The sequence below is a fragment of the Zophobas morio genome, unplaced genomic scaffold (genome assembly GCF_036711695.1).
Source record: "Zophobas morio isolate AGI-343-1 ecotype UQ-CSIRO unplaced genomic scaffold, CSIRO_AGI_Zmor_V1 ptg000046l, whole genome shotgun sequence".
In the NCBI taxonomy this organism is placed as follows: Eukaryota; Metazoa; Arthropoda; class Insecta; order Coleoptera; family Tenebrionidae; genus Zophobas; species Zophobas morio.
In genome coordinates, this window is record NW_026972151.1 from 5,294,019 (window position 1) to 5,316,639 (window position 22,621).

General features: G+C 36.4%; 4 protein-coding genes across 4 annotated transcripts; 2 read left to right on the forward strand and 2 right to left on the reverse strand.

Moving 5' to 3' along the window:
- Window positions 1-1,038: 1,038 nt before the first annotated feature.
- LOC135142244 (probable cytochrome P450 6a23) lies at window positions 1,039-2,895 on the forward strand. Its single transcript, XM_064073926.1, has 4 exons — window positions 1,039-1,120; window positions 1,177-2,275; window positions 2,328-2,579; window positions 2,628-2,895. Exons 2-4 carry the CDS (start codon window positions 1,177-1,179, stop codon window positions 2,789-2,791), a joined length of 1,515 nt encoding a protein of 504 aa, XP_063929996.1. The 5' UTR covers window positions 1,039-1,120; the 3' UTR covers window positions 2,792-2,895.
- Window positions 2,896-2,971: 76 nt separating this feature from the next.
- On the reverse strand, window positions 2,972-4,819 carry LOC135142245 (cytochrome P450 6a2-like). Its single transcript, XM_064073927.1, has 3 exons — window positions 3,615-4,819; window positions 3,310-3,561; window positions 2,972-3,258 (listed from the first exon to the last, which is right to left on the reverse strand). Exons 1-3 carry the CDS (start codon window positions 4,696-4,698, stop codon window positions 3,095-3,097), a joined length of 1,500 nt encoding a protein of 499 aa, XP_063929997.1. The 5' UTR covers window positions 4,699-4,819; the 3' UTR covers window positions 2,972-3,094.
- A 7,794-nt stretch (window positions 4,820-12,613) lies between these two features.
- Window positions 12,614-13,638, forward strand: LOC135142086 (farnesol dehydrogenase-like). The gene is made up of 4 exons (XM_064073747.1): window positions 12,614-12,824; window positions 12,876-13,337; window positions 13,390-13,545; window positions 13,597-13,638. The coding sequence occupies exons 1-4, from the start codon at window positions 12,717-12,719 to the stop codon at window positions 13,636-13,638; spliced, it is 768 nt and encodes a 255-aa protein (XP_063929817.1). The 5' UTR covers window positions 12,614-12,716.
- A 12-nt stretch (window positions 13,639-13,650) lies between these two features.
- Window positions 13,651-20,465, reverse strand: LOC135142087 (farnesol dehydrogenase-like). Its single transcript, XM_064073748.1, has 5 exons — window positions 20,368-20,465; window positions 14,599-14,724; window positions 14,078-14,542; window positions 13,867-14,022; window positions 13,651-13,814 (listed from the first exon to the last, which is right to left on the reverse strand). Exons 2-5 carry the CDS (start codon window positions 14,704-14,706, stop codon window positions 13,773-13,775), a joined length of 771 nt encoding a protein of 256 aa, XP_063929818.1. The 5' UTR covers window positions 14,707-14,724; window positions 20,368-20,465; the 3' UTR covers window positions 13,651-13,772.
- Between the last annotated feature and the right edge of the window lie 2,156 nt (window positions 20,466-22,621).

Below are 22,621 nucleotides of genomic sequence, written 5' to 3' on the forward strand. Positions count from 1 at the left end.
CCGTCCGTTTTGTTAAGATTTCTAAGTCAAAGAGTTGACTGCCTTAAAAGCTTGATGTACTGTCGATGGTTTGAGCAAAATATGGACGATGAGCTTTTATATTTTACATTTGATAACGACGAGGCCTGGATTTATTTCGATGACTTTGTAAATTTTCGAAATATGAGAATACAGTCAAAAATAATTATTTGGGAGGGAATGTCTCGATAGACGATTAAACCCATGTTTTTCAAAACAGCCATAAATTCAGAGCGATCGACAGGTGATTTTAGAAAATTTATAAACCAACAGGGCCCTCATACATTCAATGCAACAATCACATATAACTATGTATAAAATTTGCCAACAATCGGTCTAGTAGTATCCGAAATTATCTATCAAATAAAAATCGACACAGACAACAGACAGATAGACAGACGACGGTGAAACGGAAACGGGAGACCTGTTTGTTCGTACTCTAGGGTATCAAGAAACGTATAGAAAAAATGAAAGTAGCCAGTCCCTCGATGGATTCGTTTTCAATACTTTTCTATCTTACGCTCGGGAAGTAATTAAACGGTCCTTTAATGGAATCCATAAAATTGCAACTTTGTGCACAGTAATAAAGTAATGATCGGTGACATCAAAAACTTTGTATGTAGTAATCTAACGGAACTAACAGAACTAACCTTTGTCAAGAGATGTAAAAATAACACCCAAAATCATAAACAAAACAAAGCCTTTGCGATAGCCTGGTTCATTGCAAGAAATGATATTTTTCGACATCACCTAATAACACTTGTACACGAACTTTGATCATTTACTTTGAGTAAAGAGAGCAACATTAGCATTTTCCACCCTACAGAATACGAACCCTCCTAAAACAGTAACTAACGATATGAAAAATAAATTTACGTAAATAACCTCTCAACTCACTTGTAACATTTCACACAAATCAATTCGCGATGAAACATTCAAATTTCAACGTAATATTTTGTTTATCTTATCTTAGTATACACTGTACAGTGCACCTTGAACCATTTGTCATCATTTTTATCACCCTATGTTGATATAAAGCTCCTATAAGTTAATGCAAAAAATTGCTAAATCAGTTCTCACTCAGTGACTAGCACTTTGAGAGGTGAGTTAGCAGAATTTTAAATCTTCGGTAGTTACTATCACTAAAAAATTTCAAAGATGTTTCTGAGCGATTGTGCCTTAATCGACCTTACCGGCCTTTTGCTGGCCTTAATTACCATTTTCATCACCTACTACAAATGGAGCTTCACCTACTGGAAGAATTTAAATGTCCCTTACCTGAAACCTAGCATTCCTATGGGAAACCTAGCACCTCCATCAGCAAGCAAAGAACACTTTTCTCTTGTAGTAAAACACATATACGACGAACTGAAACGACAAAAATCTCGTCATGGTGGCTTTTTCCTTTTTGCTAGACCCGCATACCTGGTGATCGACCTGGAATATGTGAAGAACGTATTTACAAAAGATTTTAAATATTTCAACGACCGTGGAGTGTACTACAATGAAAAGGACGATCCTATAAGTGCCCATCTCTTTACTGTCAGTGGCGAAAAATGGAAAAATTTGCGAACCAAACTTACTCCGACTTTCACTTCTGGAAAAATGAAGATGATGTTCCAGACTCTTCTAGATTGCGAGAAAAATCTTCACGAGAAAATTGAAGAGTTATATGAACGTAACGAACCTTTAGATGTGAAAAAGCTTCTTAGTTGCTATACCATGGATGTTATTGGCTCCTGTGCTTTCGGTATAGAATGTAACAGTTTTAAAGACGGTCCTGCGTCTTTTCGGGAGTATGGTTTGAAGTTCTTTAATATGTCAAAGTGGGAGAATTTCGTTTTTGGATTATCAATGAATTACCCGAAAGTGGCGAAGGCGTTAAAAGTAAGAGCTGTGTCTAAAAGTGTGTCGGATTTCTTTACCAATGTTGTGAAAGATAACGTGGAATATAGAGAACGCAATCACTATTCGAGAAAAGATTTCATGCAGTTATTGATTGAAATGAAAGGGAAGGGGACACAAAATGGCACAGGTTTGACACTCGACGAAATTACAGCGCAAAGTTTTGTTTTCTTTTTGGCCGGTTTTGAGACATCTTCAAGTGCAACGTCTTGGGCAATGTTTGAACTTGCCAAAAACCCAGACATTCAAGACAAATTAAGGGACGAAATTAACAGTGTTGTAGCTAAACATAACGGAAAAGTCACTTATGAAGCCCTTCAAGAAATGAAATACATGGACCAAGTAATTAATGGTAAAAATTTTCAGATAGTAGTAGGTATAATATTTGAAAATATAATTTTCAGAAACCCTTCGGAAGTACCCTCCCGGAGCTGTGCTCAGTAGAGAGTGCACCCAAGATTACAAGGTACCCGATCAAAACGTTATTATAAAAAAGGGTATCCGAATTTTTATTCCCGTTTTGGGCATACATTACGACGAAGAATATTATCCTGATCCTGATAAATTCGACCCTGAAAGGTTTAACGAGGAAAACTCAAAGTCCAGGCCCCACTATGCACATATACCTTTTGGAGAAGGTCCTAGAATTTGTATAGGTAATATTATTTTATTTAGTTATTTAAAAACTAATTTGAAATATGCAGGTTTACGATTTGGAGTCATGCAAACAAAAGTAGGTCTTACTTCGTTGCTGATGAAGTACAAGTTTACTTTAAACGAAAAAACTGGACGGCGTCCAAAGTTTTCTGCTTATGCTTTTGTATTAACTCCAGAGGAAGAAATATTGCTAAACGCAGAGAAGATATGATTAAAAAACCATCCAATATTATACTTAGCTACAACGCCACGTGATGTTAACTTAATACACTAGAATCACTCACTTTTTAGCCCAATAAAATAATTTGAAAATTTCCTTTATCTGTTTAACTGAAAACTTTTCCACTTTTATGTAGAAAACAATAACGACCGTTTCGCTTACTTTTAAAGATGAACACCGAGACATGCACCACATTTTATTGTACACTACTAAGTATAGATTTTACAATGAAGTAACAAATATATTGTTAAATCTCACTATAAATGTATGAACAAAATTGTTTTCTTTTAATGTCTATAATTTTTCTGCATCCAACCAAACATCGCCTTCAACAGCTAATATAAAAGAATTTTTTGCAAACTTCATGGGTTGTTTAGTTTTATCATTCAACGTAAATTTGTATTTTTGCAATAACGAAGTAAGTTCTACTTTTGACTGCATGATACCGAATCTCAAACCTGCAACAATTCTGTGTAGAATTTTCTACAACGAAAAAATACGAGACTCACCTATACAAATTCTAGGGCCTTCTCCAAAAGGAATGTAAGAATATTGTTGTCGATTTTTCGAATTTTCTTCATCAAAACGCTCAGGATCGAATTTTTCAGGATTGGGATAATATTCTTCATCGTAATGGATGCCTAGTACTGGTACTAGTATTCTGGTTCCTTTTTCAATAACCATGTCTTCTCCGGGAATTCTGTAATCCCTAACACATTCTCTACTTAGAATAGGCACTGGAGGGTATTTTCGTAAAGTTTCTAAAAAGAAGATTAAAATACTGGATTCCCCTGTACCAAAATGTATATTGTACCGTCAAGAACCTGGTTCATATATGTCATGTCTTTGATAGCATCGTAAGTAACTTTTCCATCATGTTTAGCCAAGACTGTGCTGATTTCATCCCTTACTTTCTGTTGGATGTCTTGGTTCTTTGCTAGTTCATAAAGAGCGAAAGCCATGGCAGTAGAAGAGGTTTCAAAACCTGCCAAAAAGAACACAAAACTTTGAGCTGTAACTTCTTCAATAGTCACTAATTTATTATTCTTCAAATCAATCAACAGCTGCATAAAGTCGTTCCTCCTAAAATTATTTTTTTCCCTATATTCTACATTATCTTTGACAACTTTGCTGAAGAAATCTGAAATGTCTTTAGGAATGGCACGAATTTTGAAGGCTCTAGCAGCCTTAGGAAAATTTACAGCAAAAGAAATTTGAAGCCTTCTTGAAATATTGGAACCAAAAACCTTTTTGCCATACTTCCGGAACGGCGAGTCATCGTCTTTGAATGTGTTACATTCCAAACCAAATGCACAAGACCCAATAACATCAGTGGTGTAACAACCAAGAAGCTCTTTGATATCTATGGGTTGCTTATTCTCACATAGCAAGGCAATCTTTTCGTGAAGATTCTTTTGGCAGTCTAAAAGCGTCTGGAACATCAGCTTCATTTTTCCTGATGTGAAAGTTGGAGTGAGTTTCATTCTCAAATTTCGCCATCTTTGGCCACCAATGGCAAAAAGATGGGCGCTTATAGGGTCGTCCTTTTCGTTGTAATACACACCACGGTTGAAAAAGTATTGAAAATCCTTTGTCAACACGTTTTTGATGGATTCCAAATCCGCCAGAAGGTAGATGGGTCTTGACAAAAAAAAAACACCACCGTGGGGTAATTTCTTGCTTTTTAGTTCATCGTAGAGACGTTTAACTGATATTCCTACGGTTTCTCTGACTTTGAAAGGGTTTTGTAGGTTTCCGAAAGGAAATGATGGTTCCAAATATGGTACGTTTCTGATTTTCCAGTAGGCGAATTTCCGTTTCAGTTTAGTTATGCAGATGGCGGTGAAGGCCACGATTATACCAAGAAGATACATCCATAGTGATTCGGTCCAAAACATTGCTTATCGTAAATTTACAGACTAATAAATCACAACTATATCGCCGACTCACCACAAACAAAATAAATACGAAGATAAAAATTCGTCACAGTCTCGAGTGTTTGTTTATTTTTGGTATCTTGAATATCAACTTTTAGTATTGCGTTGTATTACAACTTATGATGAAACTAGTGTAGCTTTATTTACTTTTACATTATAGTCTCCACATTACTTCAGCTATTTGGGAACTTAAAATAGACTAAATTATCCTTCTTTTTTGTTTTAAGATTTTGATGCTGCATTCGATTTCGCAATTTTTTTACAGTTTAAACAAATTGTTATCAGTTGTTATTACACATGACTTGAGATGTGGATGAGTCAGTAACCTGCAAATGCTACTTCAGTTTGCAGAAAGGGTTTCTCACTCCACACACTTTACCTTTATATCGGCAACATCTCACTCGTTGCGCAAGTTGTCATTATGCAATATTTTGTGGTTATTTATATATGTTTTGTTTAGATCAAATCTACGATACACTATCGACGTGCTGGCTTAAAAAAGATGATATATCACTTATGTCTAGACACAGAAACGCATTGTCATTCTGTGTAACAATTGTGAGTCCAATTTAACTGTGATCAACGACTTAAAGAAAACGAGTTGAAGTTCATCAGCAAGAAGATATTGGTGAATGTACCCAAAAGTCCAAGTGTTCCAGACGTTATTGTAGCTAATAACATTCTGGAAATCAGCAATTGTATCTCCAGAAAATGTCCAAAGTACAAGTCCGTGACGACAACACTCCAAATCAGTTAAAGTATCTTCAGGACCTTCGAGCTTTTGCGGGAGAGTAGCAAACATTCATAACCACAAATTTTTAACATGCAACGACACGCATTGTCGATACGTTGTCTACATTGTCGACATAATCGACACTTTGTCGACATGTAGAGGTGGACAATTAAAGTCGACGTGTTGACGCCCATTCCTTGTCGCAACATATCGCTGAAACACTGGTTAACATAGGTCAACTTCACGTTATACACACCGACTTCAGCAAAACATTAATAAGGTAGACGATCAAATCCTCCTCAATAAATTGTCTACGTTGGGCTTGTCAAATTGTACATTAAACCTTTTCATTTCTTATTTGTCTTTTCGCACCAACTTTATATATCACAAAGGCTACACCTCCACATCCTATGTTGCAACGTCAGATATTCCTCAAGGCTCCACACTAGGGCCACTTTTATTCATATTAAATGTTAATGATGCCGTCAGTGTAATTGAACATTGGCACATCCTTATGTTTGCGGACGATGTAAAATTGTTTTGCAGTTTTTCCAATCCTCTTGATTGTTGCTGTTGCAAGATGATGCTAATAATTGTTTTGATTCGTGTGGAATTAATCATTTCGCGTTAAACTCTGACAAATGTAAGATTGTGACGTATAGTAATTTGTAAAAATAATGTATGTTTTGATTATGCACTCAATGGCATGAGTATAACAAGATGTACGACTATCACAGATTTGGGAGTAGTGTATGAAGCCAATTTTACATTTAAACAGCATATACACTATTTAAGTACAAAACGTACCCGACGGATGACCCTAACCCAGTCAACAGCATTCCAGCCTTGGGGACGCGGATTAATCCAGAACAGGGAAGAAGAATCCCGGCCATCACACGTGAGCCCCTTTGTAAACACATCATCGTCATCCATCAACTCTCTATGCAAACCGCCTGGAAAACGGGAGATCATTTTATTAAGGCGTGATCTGAACCTACAAATACCATGTGAAGTAAGCATGCAGTAGGCAACTGATCATGCGTCAAGCACCCCTCCAACTTCTTGAAGCGTCCCAGAAGAGTCGGAATCTTCAAAGACATTTCTGAGATGCCCAACCCGTTGTCACAAATGACGGTATGGCTTAATCCATTGGGGATATGTAAATGCATATGAAGCATTTTTTTATATACTGATTGGTGACCTTGTCTAGACCTAGCAAGATTGACGGCTATTCCCCTATACTTAAAAAAGACCAACGCTTGGAGGTTTTTGTCGGACTTAGTCAGGAGAACCACATCGTCCGCGAATGCCAAAACTGGACAGCGGGTTCCGGAATTTATCAGACAGTTAAGATCCGTAGAGGAAAGCTCGTTGATGAGGTCGTCTAAGACGATATTGAAGAAGATAAGGCTGGATCACCCTCATGAGCATCTTTTTTTATGGACACCAAATCGGCCGTTTCCGGACTTACCGTGGACGTAGTGGATGACGACGTTAATGTGGCCTTTATATAATTAGCAAAAAGAGAAGGTAAGGCTCCTCTTAGTGAGCTCACTTATAATGGCGTGTTGGGAGACCGAATCAAACCCTTTTTTTAGATCCATGCTCAGTATGAATGTGTTAAATCTGGCCATAGTACGTTCGTTGATGATGGTCTCCAATGTTAGATAGTTCGACAGGGTGCAGTCCGTCCTGACAGAACCCCTTTGGGTGATAACCGGTAGTTAGTATGATGTTGTACAGGACGGCTATGGGAATATAACCTGTTTCAAGAGCTTCTTAGCTTCTCACAATTGGGCTGGCAGCACTTGGGAGAAACCGGCTACCTGATGTGGGTTCCTCGATTCTTGTAGACGTCGAAGTGTGGTGACATAGATCGGAAGATTTCTCCATGAACAGATATGACGGACTGCATTAAGGGAATTCACCCCATTCCTCTAAGGGAAATGCTTCAATCTTATCTCCTAGATAAGACCCAGGATTTGACACATGAAAGATTCATGTAACTATATACCGGTAAGTGTTGGTGCAACAGGAATTGTGGGCATAATTACTGGACGTGAATTTATAGGGAAAAGCCGTCTGTCAATTTCTGGAGACTCAGGAACGGTGGACGATGAGAATAAAGGCTCGTCATCGAATTAGGATCCCAAACTAGCCTATTATTCTTGATATATTCCCGAGTGAATTCGGAGGTACCATAGCGGGTACCTTATTTATAATAATAATCTTTATTCATGTTATATGTATAAAGTACTTACACACGTCAAAACAGTTTACACAATATAGGTACAAAAATGATGCAAAATCACGCAACAGTGAAAAGACTACCAATTATTACACCTCAGTACTGTCAATATTAAATTCAAGATATTCGGAAACATTATAAAACGGATGGAGTTTTAGAAAATTTGAAATAAACTTTTTAAACGATAGTGCATCTAATTTGGGTATTATATCAGCTGGCAAATGATTAAAAAATTTCACACAGAAATAATTTGATCCAGTTCTTGTTTTACTTATTCTATGATATCAAGCAACAATGTCATTATTTCCTCGCGTTTTGTTTTCGGCACTGAAAAATCTGTCTAATTGTTTTTTATGTATAACAGACTCGGTAACATACAGGGTCACTTAAAAATATATGCAATATATTCCCCCACCCTAGTAGTATTGAAATATCGAAAAAATAAATTAAAAATCGAATGGGGCTAAACCCCCATGTACCACCCTCGATACGAAGGCACTAAGCCACCTTGTAAACAGTGTTGGAAAAACGTTCGAATATAAACGACGTAAACACTTTCAGTTTCAATTAAAAGTAAAACCGACTTTTTGCTGCTTATCATTCATTCATGGATTCATTCATCGTTAAGATCAATGCGAAAGTTTTTTTGGTGATGCTTCATGATGATCGACTTTTTGTTCTGAGGGATGTTTGTTCCTTGCCACAACGATTTTACATTGTTTATTGGAACAAAAATAGGAGCAACTTAAAATGCTACTACCTCTTCGATAATTATCGAACAGTGCCAGAAATTTCTGGGCACTGTTGTTTTCCACAAACTAACTGTTTCATCTAATCGATACACACTTATCAAAAACCGTCTCTTGAACTCGTAGTTGTTGACGAGCACGTGGAGTTTCATCGGACAAAAATTGAGTGTTGTCGCTGTTGAACAAAACATTGCGTTTGAAACCTGCTTCATTCGTAAACAGAATGCATTTTAAAAAGTTAGGGCGTTCACGACACTGCGATAACAACCATTTGCAGAAAATTACACAACATGGACAATCAGCGGCCTCCAAACCTTGCATTTAGAGGTTGAAGGTACCATGATTTCGGAGATGGTGTACCACTGACGCAAATGTTCGCGCACACCAATTACCATATCGACACACTCTGCATTGGAAAACTACACCATACATCGATTTCACCGACTGATAAAGTCACTTTTTTGGTTCTTAATCCGAGTCGCTCTGTCCTATTCATTGTAGTAATTATGTAGGTCACGAAACATTACCAGCGGCGCGTATAACAATTTATATTTAATTTCAAGTAATTTTTTCTAGACACTGCTATCACTTAGGATTGTGAATTTTACACAGTGATATAATCGTATTGTGGGCTATTCCCCATTTTTTTTTGCATGTATTTCGCAATCACCTTGTATATGTACTTGGTAATGTAAGTACCCCTAGTTTCTGAAAAAAAATCCTACAATCTGCTATAGGGAATACCAAAAATTATACGTAAAGCTCTCCGCTGCAATTTGAAGATTACAGAACTGTGGTAACAGTAGCCCCAAACCAACAACGCCTATGTTATATGCGTGTGAACAAGTCCGTAGTACGCTGTAATAAGATTTTTTTCTGAGACTGTCATACATACTCCTGAGTAGGAAAATGTTTTTTGAGAGTTTTGCTGCCAAAAAGTCAATATGGGATTCCTACCAAAGTTTTGTGTCAATATATACTGTCAAGAAATTTTCCGATGTACTTTACGTGTCATCTTCATGGTGTGGTCTTAAACTAAAAGTTAAACGTTTACATTTACTTATCATGATTTAGAATTAATTGATTAGCTGTGCACCAAGTGTTTACATTGGATGGAGTAGTAGAAGAATGCAACTTTAATTCCTGCAAGTTTCTGCTAGAAGCACTAATTGTTGTGTCATCTGCAAACAAAACAAATGAACTTATATTTGAACATTGCGGCAAGTCATTTATGTAACAAAGCAATAAAGTCAGTCCTAATATTGAACCCTGCGGTTCTCCTACAGTGACTTTCCTTTTAACTGATATTTTATTTTCAATGGTAACTACCTGTGACTTATTTGTTAAGTATAAAGTTATCAATTCAACACTTTTTGCACCTAAACCATATTGTTTCATTTTTTCGATCAAGATGCTGTGGGAAACACAGTCGAAAGCTTTCGTGAAGTCTAAAAATTCAGCACACGTAAATTCTTTAGCTTCAAAACTCTCATTTATTTTATCAACTAAGGCATTAATTGCTAAAATAGTGGATCGTTTAGATCTAAAACCGAATTGTGAATTGTTAAAAAGACTATGTTCTTCTAGATGTAATGTCAGTTGCCTTTTTTGTAATTAATTTACTAAGTAATTCGAAAATTTTTGCAAAAATTGATAGAATGGAAATAGGTCTAAAATTTTCTGGATTATTTTTGTTACCCTTCTTATGAAGAGGAACAACTTTTGCAACTTTCAAAGAATTTGGAAAAACGCTACACCTAATGCACATGTTAATTAAATTTGTTAAAGATCTTAATATATGGTATCAAATGATAACTAATATTTTATTATTTAGGCCATAGATATCGCCTTGATTTTCAATAAGTTGAACGCCACTCGGTAACACTGGTCAACAGCTAAGCTCTAACTTTTATTATAGCAGCCAATTATTATTTAATTAACAATTTTAAATGATATTATAAACGGCTAAACCCAAACTTGGCTCTCATTTAAAAGTAATCTTCAATATTATCCTTTGAAAAATACAAAAATCGTACTATTAAGTAATAGGAAACTTTCTATAAGGTGTATTTTTTTGTGATCAAATTGCTACAAACTTCTTGGGAAACAATAAGAAAACTACGTTTAGTAAGTAGAAAACATGTTATCATCATATAAAAAATTTAAAATTAACATATTCTTAAAAGTGCATTTTATGTATTCGCATCTTGATTTTTTCCCCAAAAATTATGACGACGTGAGTGACGGACATAGAGAACGTTTCCATCTGGGCATTTTGTGGATACAAAAAGGTTACCAAGATCGATGGAACCCCTAAATGCTCGAAAAATACTGCGGGACCATCAAGCGAGAGATCTCCAATGAAATCCATAGGAGGCAACCGAAAAAACGTCGGTCTTAGCTGTTTCTTTTGTTTTTTTCTTTTTTTAATCTACAATCGTTGTTTTTTTCTTAATTATGGTTGTTCTTTTGTTAATACATCACTTTTTGCCGTTAAAGATACAAAAATTAAATTGTTTTACCTGCTTTTTTGTTTTTAACATCAAATATGCATTTTTATTTTTAATTGAGCTAAGTTGTAAGGTTTATGCCCTTTGTTACAAACACAGAGACAAATTAAACGAAAACATTACAATTATGTCAAAGTTAGAGAGAAAAAATTGAATTTTGTAGACCAGTGATAATTAGCCATATGTCTAACCTGCCTTTCCGACAAACTGAGATCCCTGGCCCTCGTCCTAAGACTCCTCCCTTGTCTTAACTCGTATGCTGATATCTCTTCCAGTTAGTTCTACTGAAGCAGGAATGCTGTTCAATGTCAGTGGCAAGTATCTCAGGGTGTTCGCATTTTTCATGCTCTCCGACGGCTGTAAATGTAAAAAACGGGCATTACATCAAACGCAAGCAATATAGTTACAGCCGGATTCGGGGACGACAAGAGACTTCGTCGATGTGTCGAGATCTTCTTAAGAAACTGTTGATCTTCTCCCTCCATGACAGCATAATAAGTTAATAAGTTGAGGACTGACATCTTCTTCGTGCTGGCTTACACCTTAAAAAACCCACTATGTCTTTTCGAGAATATTTGCTTCAGTCACATTGTTGTCTGTGACACGTACCTAAAACGTTTTTTGGGATCATTTGCAATTCGTCCCAAAAAACTGTTTTAGCTATTTGTAACAAAAATAAAAATTTTGGACTGACTTGTCAGTTTTTTGTACTCAAAAGTCTAAAACCTTCTTTTGCGTCCTTGGCCTTGTGTTTTTGGCCAACATTTTTTTTTAATGAAAAAGCCAAAAGCGCCGTTATTTGAAGTACCTTTACTGAATATCGTTATGAAATATGACGGTACCAATTTTTATCTAAAGTAGCAGTTTGGTGTTTATCAAATTTGCAGGAATTTTCCTCCAACAACGAAAACATATTTTCTAACCTCAAAACCACCTACATAACTAATTATTTTTTTGTCTGGTCTCCTAATAAATGTAATATGTACCTCGGCCGAGGAGAACTTTTTTGGCATCATCTTCAGATCGGCCGAAAAATCTCTTCTTTATGGCCCACATACAGTTTTTAAACCTATAATTTTTAAAAAGGTTGCTATACATATATATTAATAAAAAAATACACAATATTAAAAGTGCACAACCGAGACAACAATAATAAACACTATAAAAAACAACCGTGGAATTTGAAGATTTTTTTTAATTTGAAAGTTTGGGTTGAAAATGTAATGATCAAAAACAAAGTTTCAAAAATCCATGGATGCCATTGATCGTGTGTTTGTTACTTTCTCGGTGCTCATCCTTATGATTTTGAAAATAAAAATAATCTTTCACGTGCCTATGTGCGAAATCATGTTTAAATAACTTTGGACCCGTCTTATACTGTTGCAGAAATATTTTCTTGGAAGTAATAAACTAGTCACCAACAATGAGCGATTTGTTCATATTTGATTTTACCACCTCATGTTTATCAACATTTAATCAAGTCGTATTTTAGTTACAGAAATAATAATAACTTTTAGAAAAACAAGATAAAATATTTTAATGAGGCGTAAAACTTGTTAGTCAACGATAAATTAGTGCAGTTACTTAACAAATTACAAATATTTTCCTAGGTAACCTTGCAAATTTGCCAGCAAACTTAGTTCATACATACCTTTTACTAAAGCTGGTGGTGTATGATTTGTTTAAACGTTAGTAGATTATTTTAGTATCACTTAGGAGACACCAGACATTTTTCCAAGATGGTTTTCTCAATGGACAAATGGATGGGTAAAATTGCTATAATAACAGGTGCCAGTTCTGGAATTGGTGCTGCTATTGCAGACGCTCTTGTCGAAGAAGGCTTAACCGTAAAAACCAATTCTTTTGAGTACATCTTCTGATTAATACTTTTTTTCCAGGTCGTTGGGGTTGCCCGTCGTTCTGAACGTATCGAAAAGCGGGCAAAACAACTCTCAACGAAAAAAGGAAAACTTTATTCCTTTAAAGCCGATGTGACTAAAGAAGACGATGTTCTTAAAGTTTTCGAATGGACCAAAAACAATCTAGGAATTGTCCACGTTCTCATCAACAATGCGGGAAAAGGCGCTGGTAATAATCTAACGGAAGGAAAAACCGAGGAGTGGAAATCAGTTCTTGATTTAAATGTTTTGGCTCTATGTACTATGACAAGAGAGGCGGTCAAATTTATGAAAGAGAACAAAATAAATGGGCATATTATACACATCAATAGCATTTTTGGTCACAGGGTATATGATATTCCGAATGTGAATGTCTACCCTGCATCGAAACATGCTATAACGGCATTAAGTGAAACATTAAGACACGAATTAAAGCATCAAGGGCTTAAAATCAAAGTGACTGTAGGTAAGTTTGTGTAATTTGTGCGAAAATGTAATTTTGTTTTCTAATTAGAGTATTAGTCCTGGTTTGGTTGAAAGTGAGCTGACTACGCTGAATGAAAATATTACCCCTGAAAGAAAACTCTATTTGGAAAGTAGAGCTGTCTTGAAAGGTGAAGATATTGCTGATGGTGTAGTTTATGTTTTATCAACACCAGAACATGTCCAAGTAATATTTTAAATGCCTTATTTTTTTTTATTCGATAAGTTGTTTTTATAGATTGAGGAACTTACGATTAGGCCAATTGGAGAAATGTTTTGAACAAATAGCAACTGAAGAAAATTATGTATTTGTATTTATTCAATAAAAAATCCAAAAAATAAAATGATTTTTAAAGAAATGTGTTTCTTTTGCACTCTTAGGTTAGTTGAATTTTAAGTTACAAGGTCAAAATTTTAGACACTTTCACCAACTGGTTTGATAGTGAGTTCATGGACCTGCAACGACAGATTTAGTAAAACATTCAACAAACTCTTCTAACTAATTTACCTGAACGTGTTCTGGTGTTAACAGTGCGTAAACAATAGCATCAGCAATATCTTCAGCCTTCAGAGAGGGCGAACTGTTAAGTATCGCCAGCCGTTCTGGTGTGTTATTTTTATTAAAAGTAGTCATTTCAGTTTCAACAAAACCAGGACTAACACTCTACAAGCTACACAAAACTAAGACAACATTCAACAATACTATAAATAAATCTTACAGTAACCTTGATCTTGAGCCCAAGATGGTTAAGTTCTTGTCGTAGTGTTTCCGTGAGGGCTGTCACAGCGTATTTCGACCCGGGGTAAACATTCAAGCCAGGAATATTTATCAGTTTGTGACCTGCAATGCTGTTAATATGAACAATGTGCCCATTGATATTATTCTCTTTCATAATTTTCACTGCTTCTCTTGTGGCAATGCAAAGTCCCAAAACATTCACGTCGAAAATTGCCTTCCAGTCTTCTGTTTTTCCCTCCAATAGGTGTTTGCCTCCAGAGCCAATGTCAGCATTGTTGATAAGAATGTGAACCGGTCCGAGATTTTTGGTGGTCCAGTCAAAGGCTTTTAGAATGTCTTCCTCTTTTCTAATGTCGCATTTAAAAGCATGAAGTTTTCCTTTCTTGTCAGAGATCTTTTTAGCATGTTCTTCTACAAGCTCTGATCGACGAGCTAAACCCACAACCTAAAAATAAGCGTGGATTAAATCAGTATTAAAACAAAAAGCAAAAATAAATTTACAATTAAACCACTTTCGACAAGAGCTTCTGCAGTGGCAGCACCAATTCCAGAACTAGCACCAGTGACAATGACAACTTTGCCTGACCATCTATCCATAGACACAACCATTGTATATAATTCGTAATTCTGTAATAATAATAGAGTAGACGCCAATTTATGTGAGTTTTTAGTGATTCAGCATTTAAAAAAACACAGATGTTGTTGTTGATAACTTAGAGATATGATATAATTGCTGTTACGTAAAATTTCAAGTATACGTTTGTCATAAAATCTGATTGTATACAATTTATTCTGATAGGTTTGATAAAAGTAAATATCAACTGAAAATTGTTACTGCTGATTTAAAAGATATAAATTGCGCAAATAACGACAAGCACAAGATTCTGCGAATGTTTCTATTTTTCTGTCGAAATAAATTTTATCCTAAAGATTTAATATTTAGACATTTTCTTTCAAATAGCAGAAATCTAACTGGTGTTAAAAGAGAAGAATAATGGTAGTGTAGAATAGTATCATAATGTAAAATCAAAGAAAAGAACCAAATAAGTAGATAAAAAAGTGAAAGGTTAAATTAAAGTTGAAATTTGGAAAATTCATTATAACATGATTGAAAATTAATGAGAATAAAATAAACTGAAATTTCAAGAAGATTAAAAAGAGAGTAATGTGCAAAAACCACGTTTCGTAGATCGGGTGAAATTTGAAGAACAAGAAAAAGAAACTGTAAAAATATAACATTACTCAGGTGGTCGTGAATAGAGAAGGAGAAGTTTTAAACTGAAAATAAAAACCACACAATTATGAACAACTGCAAAAACAATCTTCAAAGTCTAATTGTGAAATATTATATGTATTCAAACTGTTTCACAATTATTGAAATAGATCATTTATGTATAAAAAGCCTTCTCGTTCGTGACTATAATTTGACAATCAAAATTAAAAGCACTAATTAGACACGTAAATGACAATTATTACTAATGATAATAATAATATAATGGTACTGGTTAAAAGCAACAGCTAAGGTCATTTCAACAGGACTTCCCTCGCCCTTGAAGTACAGCACAACAAATCCCACTTCTTTGAAAAATTAAAAAGAAATAAGTATTTTGCGAAATGTAGATGATAATACCGGTTACCGTATAACAAAGTAAATGACGTCCTATTAATTTGTTTTGACATCCTACATTTTTTTTGTCTACACTCTAAGAAATCCCATTATCTTTTAATGACACTCTATATACATATATTGTTTTAGAGATTCTTGTAGCGCTTCTTTTTCTGTCATTAATATATATATACTTGAATCACCCATTCCCCTAATGCATAATATTACGAAAACAAACTTGTTTATATTTGGCTTGGGACTTTGGAGGGTCCTTATCGTCAACCCATAATAGGGAATGGATTAAAAATTTCTCTAAAAATATTAATGGATTGATAAAGGTCAAGACATGCTTGGATATATTGACGAGCTTTCCTATTGTTACGTTTGACGGGCGAATAATTAATCGGGCATGGGTAACTCAACGATTTATTTCTTAATAACTGGTATTTACACGACGAACTATTGCAACGAATATGTACAGAAATTATGCCGGCGAATTTCACTGGACGCTCTTGAATGTCCCTACTGCCGCGACTCCGCTTCGAGACTTCCCTGGACGCCGCTTCTAGACTTTCGATAACCGGCTCCAGACTTGTCTTTATGCGAGCGCCGCCTGGGTGACGTCATCCACGATGCGTTATTATCACCGTAAAAGAAAGGTCGAGAACCCATGGGCGTCGTACCGGGGGGGCGTATGGATTTATTTCGTAACATTGCCCCCTCCTTAGTTCTGATCGTCCCGATCAGAAACGTCAACGCCGCTGCTGTCGTATTTCATGAGGCGGCCTAAGTGAACAAGTTTCCTGTTCCTCTTCGGCCCTCGTCGAACCCTGTAGACGGCATCGTTGATCCTCGTCACGATAATATAGGGACCTTCCCAGCCTGATGACAACTTCCGGCAACAACCATTCCTTCTTCGGGGGTTATAAACCCATGCCAAATATCCCGCCTGGAACCCTACTGAGTTGTTCCAAAAGTCGTAACGAGTCTTCATTCTACCAGTCGCTGCTCTATTCTGGTGGTGCAGCATGTCGTAAACCCTCGGCAGCTTCTCCTGTAAGCCATCGTCGTGACTTTCGACCTTCTTAGTGTCCTTGTTCCTTTCTTTGGGCACTGAGAGGGGACCCGCTACTTCTCCTACAGTTCTTCCAAAAGGCAAGCCCACGTTCTGTGGTTGCATCGGGCCTCTCGCCTCAGTCTTAGGTCTTTTAACCGCCGCACAAGTCCTACACTTCTTGCACCAGCTCTCGACGGCTTGTCGGCAACGGATCCAGTAGAATTTATCCCTGATTTTGGAAAGCGTTTTTTTGATCCCAAAATGAGCACCAGAATTCCCATTGTGCATCTCCCAAAGTACTTCCTTGATTCTGGTGGCCGGGACCACCACCTGCATAGTGACATGCCTTTCATCCGGACTTTCCCAGGCTCGCTTATGCAATCCGTTCTCGATTCGCATTGAGCCCATAACGCCTTGCAAGAAGGTGATTCGCCTGATATTTCCGACCAGCCTGGTCGTTCCATCCCATCTTCTTTCCATCTGAGGAGCGGCCCAATATCCTTGTCTTCCTCCTGGTCCTTTCTACACCGAGCGGTAGTCCATTCGTCATCTTCTACGACTGCCTACTTCCTGCGGTTGAACCGTCCTTTGGGCTGCTCAACCTAGTCGTAGTGTTTGCAGTTCTGATAAGCAACCAATCTTGCAGACTTCGCTTCAATATAACGTTGATTCAGCTCGAACTCTTCATTTCCAAGACGTAGAACTTTCTCCACCGGATCAATTATCAATCCATGGCGGCTAATCAAATCCATTCCCAAAATGAATAATGTTCCATGTTAGCCACGAAAGCCCGATGTCTTATTTTCAGCTGACCAACACAAATTTCTACCTCTGCTTTCGCCCATGATCGGCGTCGACTCTCCAGTTACATTTCTCAATCTTATCGTTTCGGGTATAGGTTCTACATCTTCAGCTCTCATGAGTCCTTTACGTACAATTGATACCTCAGCGCCAGTATCGATGGTGATTGCTGCTGGATTTTCATAAATCTTCCCCGGTACCGTTGAACCACTACCTCTGGTGAAACTTCTTATTTTTACTTCGCTGGCGGCCTTATTCTCACCAGTGAACCCATTCCCCACAGTACTGGCTCCATTTACATCTGGGTGAGATGTCCGTTGTGTGCTTCTTCTTGGAACTGGTAATCGAGCACGACAATCACGTTTGAGACGTCCCTGGCACCCATCCCTATAGCATTCCATGCTTTGCTTACGAGATACATCATTCTTCAGTCTTCGAATAAGGTCATCTATTTGAGGCAGCACTTTTTCCAGCAGATTCTCCTTCTTGTTGTTTTCTTCTTTCTCTCATTCTGGTACGCTGACTTTGTAGCACTTTCTTGAGGAGCCGTACACCGCCTCCACTTCCAGCGCACGAATCAAGGCTTCAGATGATGTCTGATACGTTGATGGTTGTAAGACCTTCTTAACTTCAACGTCGCGAATGCCATCTACGAAGGTTTCTGTCGCAAGCCTCTCCTGAGTAGTCGGTGGTGCTTCGGGGTATGCTAGACGTACCATTTTCTTGACATCTGCTGCAAATTCTTGTAAAGATTCTCCAACTTTCTGTGTTCTTGTCTGTAGTCGGGAGGCAAAAACTCGCTTTAGATGTTTATCTCCAAATCGCAGTTCTAGAGCAGTAGTTAAGGTACTATATTTGCTTATATCTTCGTCAGATAACGTTTGAAGTCTCTAGCGCTGGACTTCGCAGAACTATCACCAATGCTACAGTTTTCTGTTCTTCTTCCCAATGATTCGCCGTCACTGCTGCCTCGAACTGTATCTTATACGATGACCACGGTGTCTGATCATCATAGGTGGGTGGTTGAATTGTTGTGGAAGCCGACGTCACTTTACATGAACCAGTGGTAGCTGCATTTTTCATTATCTTTCCACATTTCTTCATTTTGTCTTCTATTCTATCTTCTCTAATTTTCATGCGATCTTCTACAATTTTAATTCGTTCTTCCATACGTTCCTGCACTGATTTCTCGACTTTTTTATTCTTTCGTCCATTGTTTCCATCCTTGCGTCCATTTTTCCCATTCTTGCCATAATTTTTTCTTTCATTTCCGCAAGCAACGCCGCCATCTGTTTTAGTTGTTCTTCCAACATCACTGCAGTTTGAGTTCTCGTCTCGACCGGCATAAATTCTTCCAAATTCTTGTTCGATCTCCCTAGACGTCGTCGTAAAACCGGTTATTAATCTTCAAATCCCACTTCTGACACCAGTGTTACGTTTGACGTACGAATAATAAATCGGGCGTAGGTAACTCAACGATTTATTTCTTAATAACTGGTATTTAGACGACGAACTATTGCAACAAATACGTCAGAAATTATTCCGGCGAATTTCACTGGACGCTCTTGACTGTCTCTACTGGCTGAATAATCCATTCCCGACGGTCGCCTCTATTTAAACCCATACTTCTCTGATCGAGATCTTTCACGAACATCCATCGCGACTCCGCTTCGAGACTTCCCTGGACACCGCTTCGAGACTTCCGGTAACCGGCTCCAGACTTGTCTTTATGCGAGCGCTGCCTGGGTGACGTCATCCACGATGCGTCATTATCACCGCAAAAGAAAGCTCGGGAACCCATGGGCGTCGTACGGGGGGGGGGGGGCGTATGGGTTTATTTCGTAACAAACATTATTTAACAATTTTCCGGTCAACATTATTTCAGAAAGGACACGTATATCAATTCCAATACATGCAGTGCAATACTAATAATAAAACACTGCCTTGTACCTTTCTAGAGATTTGATCAATAAAAAATATAATACTTAGATAATAGCAGCAACCCTCAATTTTCGCCTCTGAATAACTAATAATCTTGGACGAACTACTCATATACTGGTATAAAAGCTTGCCATAGAATTTCGATTTTTTTGCGAAAATTTGAATGCTTTGAGGAAAGATGGATTCATAAGGAACCAGTACAGGAGTATGTTATTTTATACAATTTAAATACTACTTACTATGAAAAATTTTGAGGGGATATCATCGTGTTGTTGGTGGAGATGATTACAAAAATTTTGGTTACCGTTTTACCATCTACACGATGTTTTTAATATATTGGCAAAATTTGAAAATAATCGGTCCATTAGTTTCGGAAATTATCTGTCTAATAAAAAGCCGGACAGACGGCAGACAGATAGACAGAAACGGGAGACCTATTTTTTGTACTCTGGGGGTCATGAGTGTCATATGAAAATATGAAACTAGCCAATCGCCCGATCGACTCGATTACAATACTTCCGTAGCTACGCTCTAAAAGTAAAAGGTTAAATTATATAATTTCTTAAATAATTATAAATAAATTCAGGTAAATTAAAATCTTCTAAAACTAGTACATTCTTACGAAAGTTTCCAAAGCTTCGAAAGACAGTTGAAAATTATGAATAGAGATTTTAGGTGGGGGTGTCAGGCAGTTAAGCCAAATTTAAATCCATAGGTATTTATAATATTATAATATTCTAATTCGTATTCATACCCAAGAGAATCGTGGCTAATGAACAAGAACAAGAGTTTTTGTAGGGAGCAGCGATGGCATACAATAATTATCTCAGAAATAAATATATTAAACCAAATATAAATTACTCACCACGGTGTTAATCTTAAGTACCACTAATCATCCAAAGAATAAAACTAAAAGTGCAGTGAAACCACCAAAATAGTATTGAAAATCTTGAGAAGGTCAAAACGCAGCTGACACGGATGACTTCCCATGTACCAGACAAGGATACCTAGCACAATTCATCGAACAATTGAATATTTTTAGTCATACTATTAACAAGTTTATGCAAAATGGAATATCAAACAGTAAAAAATATAGTGTTATATGTTTATTCAGAATAAAACTATTTCAGTGAGGCAAATTAGACACAAATTAAGAATGAATCATATAATTGTAATAAAAAAAAAAATAAAGACCAAAAATAATTTATGTACCAACGAATGTAAATTGTTGTTAAGCGGTGAAGTCAACATATAAAAACATTGGTATTGGGGTAGCCAATATCATCATTTTGTCTTTCGAGAGTGCATCAAGTACAATTTTTTAAATAATTTCTTAATCGGTGCCGTTTAATTAAATTCATTGGAAGAAATAATAATTAGAGCAGCGGTATAGAAAGTCTGATTGTCTTTGATACATTCAGCCACACTAGTGTTTGAAACGTCAGAAAAGTGTAAAATGATTTTCTGTGTGGAACATAAAACATTCATGATGTGCCAGTATTTCGTGAAACAGGTACCACAATAAAGGTACTGGACGAGCAACATTGTGTACCAATGAAGTCGTAGAAGAACGCATCGAAAATAATCCATCAAATTCATTGAGGTATCTGTCGCAAAAAGTTGGGATTTTCGTGGTTACATGCCATAAAATTGTGTAAAAAAAGCTCCTCCTGTTTCCGTACAAACTTTATGCCTATCGCGAGCTTTTGCCAGGTTATTTTAATACACGTATTGTCTACTGCAGATGGTTTCTTGACCATTTCAATGATGATAACTTGCTGGATTTAACATTAACACTATTTCTAAAACTTTAAATCACACATTACTCTTGCTCCACTACAAAATGTGTTTGATAACATGAAAAGAAAAAAGTATACAGGGAATGGATGCCATTTCCAACAGTTTCTCTAACTTTGTTTTCGCCTTTTAAGTAAACTTATTCACAAATCTGCAGAAGTTATTTCCTTTCACTAGTTTTTCTATTTTTTCACAAGGACGAGTTAACCTTCGTTTGTAATTTGATTTGAGTAAGTATGCAACCAGCATTACACATGTGTATAATTGCATAATTTGATAAGTATCCGAAACCTAGCAGATATACGTTTAAAATCGCACAGCATTGTTTGATCTAAATAATTAACGAACACACGATATTTAACATTTATTTGGTCAAAAAATCGTCAGCTTGGCTTTGAAAACATATCTTCCGCTTTCGTCGCAAAATCTTGTCTTATTTCAAATAAAATCCAAAACCTATATTTGTCAAACTTAGAACGATATCTGGATAAGTACCAAAGTTACTAGGAAGGAAACAAACAAAACTCTATCAAGAATTTTAAACAGCAAAGAATTTACGTAATGCATTATGCATTAATTCAGGGCCGGTCCTAGTATTTTTGGCGCCGGAGGCAACATTTTCAAAAGCGCCTATGTAGATGTGCCTAAAGGGTTTTTTGTAGGTGTTATAAAACAAATGAAACATTTAAAACAGGTTTTATTTTTACAACTAACAAATAAAAAAAATACCTACATAGATAATTATAAAATATTAATTTATATTAATTTTACGGGTTGAATGATTTCTTTGGTAATGTCTTTTTCAATAGATATAATAGCGAGGTCGTTAAGCCTATCTTGTGTCATTGTTGACCGAAGGTAATTTTTTATTATTTTTAATTTAGAAAAACTTCGCTCTGCTGAAGCGACTGAAACTGGGATGGTCAGTAAAAGTTTTAGGACAATTGCAATGTTCGGGTACAATGATAATATTTCGTTTTTGTGCAAATACACTGGGTGGTAACAACAAATCTTGTAACTCCCTATACAAATCGTTACCATCAACGTCTTTATTTTCTTCATCTGTCAATGCCAGTTGAAGGTCCATACAATTTTTTAACAACTCATTTGGTGGTATCTCTTTTAAATTTTTAAAATTATATAAAAAGCTAAAGAGCTCACAGTGTTCCTGAAGAAGCTGAAACCTTTCTGAAACCGCATTTATTGCAACATCTAAAATTACATAATAAAATTCAATTTCGAATTTTTTTTGGGGATCTATAATATTTTCATCTTTAGCCTCATAATTAAAATTTGGTTTTATTTTACGACTGCGTAAAGGT